General features: G+C 33.0%; 1 protein-coding gene across 1 annotated transcript; it reads left to right on the top strand.

The window, feature by feature from the left end:
* Positions 1-2,649: 2,649 nt before the first annotated feature.
* LOC144477457 (uncharacterized) lies at positions 2,650-4,612 on the top strand (the record flags this gene model as incomplete). Its single annotated transcript, XM_078195182.1, has 4 exons — positions 2,650-2,975; positions 4,022-4,141; positions 4,220-4,337; positions 4,439-4,612. Coding segments are annotated over exons 1-4 (556 nt in total), but the record flags the coding sequence as incomplete, so codon positions are not given.
* Positions 4,613-4,615: the final 3 nt, after the last annotated feature.

Here is a 4,615-nt window from a genome sequence, read left to right as displayed (position 1 = left end):
CATTAAACTAGACTATACTATTGCGATGCTCACGTTCAATTAACCACGGATTATTAATCCCAGCCGAGTATCACGTTCGCCGTGCCAAGGAAGACTGAACAATTTTCGATTCCACCTGTTCGGTCGAAGACGAGGTAAAAAAAAAAAGGAAAAAATATGGTTATAATATAAAACAACGAACAGAGACACCTAAAACTCATTGTTCTTAGAAAGATGTCTGCTTCCGTTAAAACCCCTATAATTACCACAATAGACGTGCATATATCATTGGACGTGGAAGTACATCGATCTTTCCCGTCTGTGTCCGTAAAACATGAATAAATGAGCTTGTAATTGCGGATCGCGTCACTCATTATTCCACGCTTCTCGGAATTTGTCTTATATTGTACCAGAATGTATTATAATATCTCCGTTAGGGTGGGAAACCGCGTAAAAAATGCGTGTGCGCGGAACCCTGAAAGTGTTCGCGATGTGCGCATGTGATATATATTACAAGTTTAGTGTACGCCTCATGAGTATTTTAGGGCTATGGCCGTACGACAGTGAGATTACGCGTCGAGTCCAAGCGACATTCGTTAATATCTGCTGGTTGCTTTTAGTTATTGTTCAGGTACAATCGTCGAAACTCCCTTTAACCCTTTGCGATGCGACTCCTATGCGTTGACACCTATTTGTTATTTAATATTTTCCTTGATAAAGCCAGACAATTTTCTTCTACTATTTAGTTCCTAGACTTTGATAACAGAAGAATTTAGTTTCACTTTAGAGGAAATTAGTAATATTAATAAGAACAAAAAGGAATAGGGAACAAAAGTGTTTTGCAGCGTGAACTTAGTTTTCCGGGGTTCAAGTTAGTTCGCCCAAGCAAGGAGAGAAGAACTTCCGGCAGAGATTTGCGTTGACCTGACCCAGACGAGATCGATGACCCAATAATTTGGGATTGAATTTTTAAGTTTCTACATTGTTCGTACGAGTATCAACCCTTTGCACTCGAAGACATTTTAATTTTAAATTTAAAATAATTTTTCTGGCTCATGGTATTTCTATTCTATTAACGCTTTGCATTCGAAGCTATTTTAAGTGTAAATCTGATATAAAATTTCTGACATATAAAATTTTCGTTCTATTAACCCTTTGTACTCGAAGCCATTTTAACTGTAAATTTGAAATTATTTTCCTGGGTCATAGTATCTCCATTCTATTAACCCTTTGCACTCGAAGCCATTTTAACTATCTTAAAGTACAAAAAAATTGATAGAAATTTTATAAGAAAAATCATTTTTCCCAATCGAAAGATTTCAAGAAAATAATTTAATGGCAAATTATTTTCTTTACCATCATAGATGGATAATATCGAAAATTGCACCTTTGTTGTATCGATTGCTTCAAGCGGGACTTACTAACCCCACAGCTCACTTTTACACCCTCTAGAAATAGATTGATAACCCCATGACCCATTGTGGAATTCTTTACATTGTTCTCTTAAATATACATCAGGGCTTCTTAAACTTTTGTCATTCACGACCCCATTTATGATTGCGAGTTTCTTGACGACCCCATACAAATATAAATGAAAAATAAATTAGATAGCTCAAAACCTTCAACAAATGCGCGTGTCTAGACGCTGCAAGTCCACTGTATTCCGCCAACTCTAGTGATGTTATAAAATGGTATATATAAATATTTGACATTAAAATCTCTCGCGTCCCCAGAATTTTGCTACGCGACCCCATTTGGGGTCGCGACCCATAGTTTAAGAAGCCCTGATATACATAAATGGTATACTTGCAGCAATTACTATGCCTTTGGCTTGTTTTCTGAAATAATTAACTTTATCTTTAACAAACAAGATATATTAAATTTTTCTCTTAGAGGATAAACAAAAATCTAATATAGCTTGTTCGATAAACGCGAAGTTAATTATACCAGAAAATAGTAGGAAGGCGCAGCAATTTTATTCACCTTATAGTAATTGGCTCTACTACCCTTATACTATTATATTATAGGGTAAAATTTATTAAAATATATTATAGGGTAAAAGAGTTCCATAAAAAACATGGCTACGAAAAAGACATTAAAAGAACATGTAGACCTTAAAATAACAACATTGATAAAAATAAGACTAAAACCACTAATTAAAATTAAAAATTAAAATGAAAGTAAAACACGTTCGAATATTAAACTCAAATGAAAAGCTAAAACAAAGGAGATTTTATTGTCATTCGAACTAATAACAAAATTACCAAAAATCATTCTAGTCTTTACCTAATAGACTATTCTCTCCATCATCTAAAAAATAAACAAATTAAAAAATACACAAAGCCTAGATGTATTCATCTCAATAAATCCTTCCTTTTAATTATTTTAAAATTCTCTTCCAACTCCAAGAATCGCTGTCCACTATAAATAGACAATGCACAATCAAAACGACAAGATGTTAATACTGCAACCACCGAGACAGGACTACCAGCTGCAAGTCGACCGCGTGCAATCGAATTGCGTCAGCGAGCATTAAACATTCATAAAACGAGGGGAAACAACAACGCGCGCGAAGGAGTTAAGAAACGCCAACAAAAATTCCGCGGAATGGTTGCTGAAAAAAAAAATTGTATCAAAGCCTGTGCACTACTTGCAACATTTTTCCAGGTGTTCGAACCGTTCGATATACGTCACCGTGTTTGCTTTTTCTCACCGATGCACAATTGCGTCTCGCAATTTATTCGAAATAACCGCGGAGATGTCAAAGGGAAATAGAAGTGACAGAATGTAAGGGCAGAGAGGGATCTTCACTGAATGTTTCGACGCAGACGCGCGCGAACCTTCGAACGAGGATGAACGTCACGAGCTATCCTTACTATAAGCGGAATCATGGTATACTGAAGTTTCTCAGACTTTGGAACACGGATGCTAAGACGCCGGAGATACTGTTCAGGGTGTTCGTACTTTGTTGCTTCTTCATGTGCACGTTTCTTCAGGTAAACTCATTGTTCTTTGCGACAGATTAATTTGTACTGATATGTAAGATTTAATGTGTCGGGAACGACTTCGCATTAATTATTATTCGGTGAAATGTGTTCGTAAGTCGGTATTTTTATTCTATTTTTGTTCTGATTTTATTCTGATTTTATTCTATTTCTATTCTAATTTTATACAATTTTTATTCTATTTTTATCCTAATTTTATTCAATTTTATTCTATGTTTATTTCATTTTTATTCTATGTTTATTTCATTTTTATTTTATTTTAATTTCATTTTCATTTCACTTTAATTTCATTTTAATTTCACTTTTATTTCATTTTAATTTCATTTTTATTTCATTTTAATTTCATTTTTACTTCATTTGAATTTCCTTTTAATTTTATTTTTATTTCATTCCTATTTCAATCATATCATATTTTATTTTATTTTCTAATAATATTCTATTCGATTTTCGATTAAGCTTTAACTCCATAGTCATTCCAGTCCCCGCGATTATGCATAATATTTATTATCATGCATATTATGCATAGGCAATCGAAAATATTATGCATAATACAATTTTCAGCATTATCTTTCGATTGCCCACGTTTCACGAGTCTCAACAATTTTAATAAATTAAAAATAATATAATTGCTTTTTGTTTCGCGTAACCAGAGACATTAATATTCCTCATTTATACATTTATTGTTATTAAAATTGCATAAAATCCACAGCCTATATATATATATACTTTGATAATTCTAGTTCAAAAGCTAGTGCGTTTGCCAATGCAAAAATCCATTAATTTACAAAAGAATTCACTCGATTTATTCTTAACACATATTCACAAAATGCCGACATTTTTTGTCGCTATTTATAGAAAAGTAACATATCTTATTAAAAATCATATATTTTTCAGTAATAATTATAACTATACCATCTTATGTTAAAATGATTTCTGTTTGGTAAAAATTAGAATTTAATTTATTTTCTGTAATACACAAACGACGAATTTTCATTATTTGACTACTGAGTAATTGTTTTAAAAAATGACGAATTTAGATAGCTGCATTCTGTACGAGTAAATACACTTTGCAAGATATGTCTAAAAAGATAATATTGATTCATGGTACTGCAACAGCGTTCAACAAATATCTAATGCTACAGGTTGAAATGAGAAAAGTAAGTTTACAGCAACGAATACGATGCAATTCTTAATCTAACCATTACTCTTCCTAATACAAGATTTCTATTCGTCAGGTAAAACTGTTATTTGCACGCATTGAACAAGATTGGAAAACATTGGAAAACATGGAGGAATATAACATATTGAAGAACTCCACCATGAACAGCAAATTCATGCTAAACGCTTACATATGTAAGAGAAAAAGTGCATTAAACCAACTGCTTTCTCGACATTTTAATTTCACGTTTATTAACTATATATTAATATATAATTTGCTATTCGCAACATTACAGCAGTGTCAATACCGCTTGGCGGAATTCTAGCAACATTTGCATACGTGCCGATTATTCTCGATATCGTGGCGCCATTGGACGAACCACGTCCGCGAAAATTCTTATTCATCGCGGAATTTTTCATCTTCGATCCGGCGAAACACTTCATATCGTTAAATATTTTCGTGTCGATCGTCA

Source organism: Augochlora pura, unplaced genomic scaffold (genome assembly GCF_028453695.1).
Source record: "Augochlora pura isolate Apur16 unplaced genomic scaffold, APUR_v2.2.1 APUR_unplaced_1200, whole genome shotgun sequence".
Taxonomy (NCBI): Eukaryota; Metazoa; Arthropoda; class Insecta; order Hymenoptera; family Halictidae; genus Augochlora; species Augochlora pura.
Note: the sequence above shows the minus strand (reverse complement) of the source record. Positions and strands in the feature narration are given on the sequence as shown.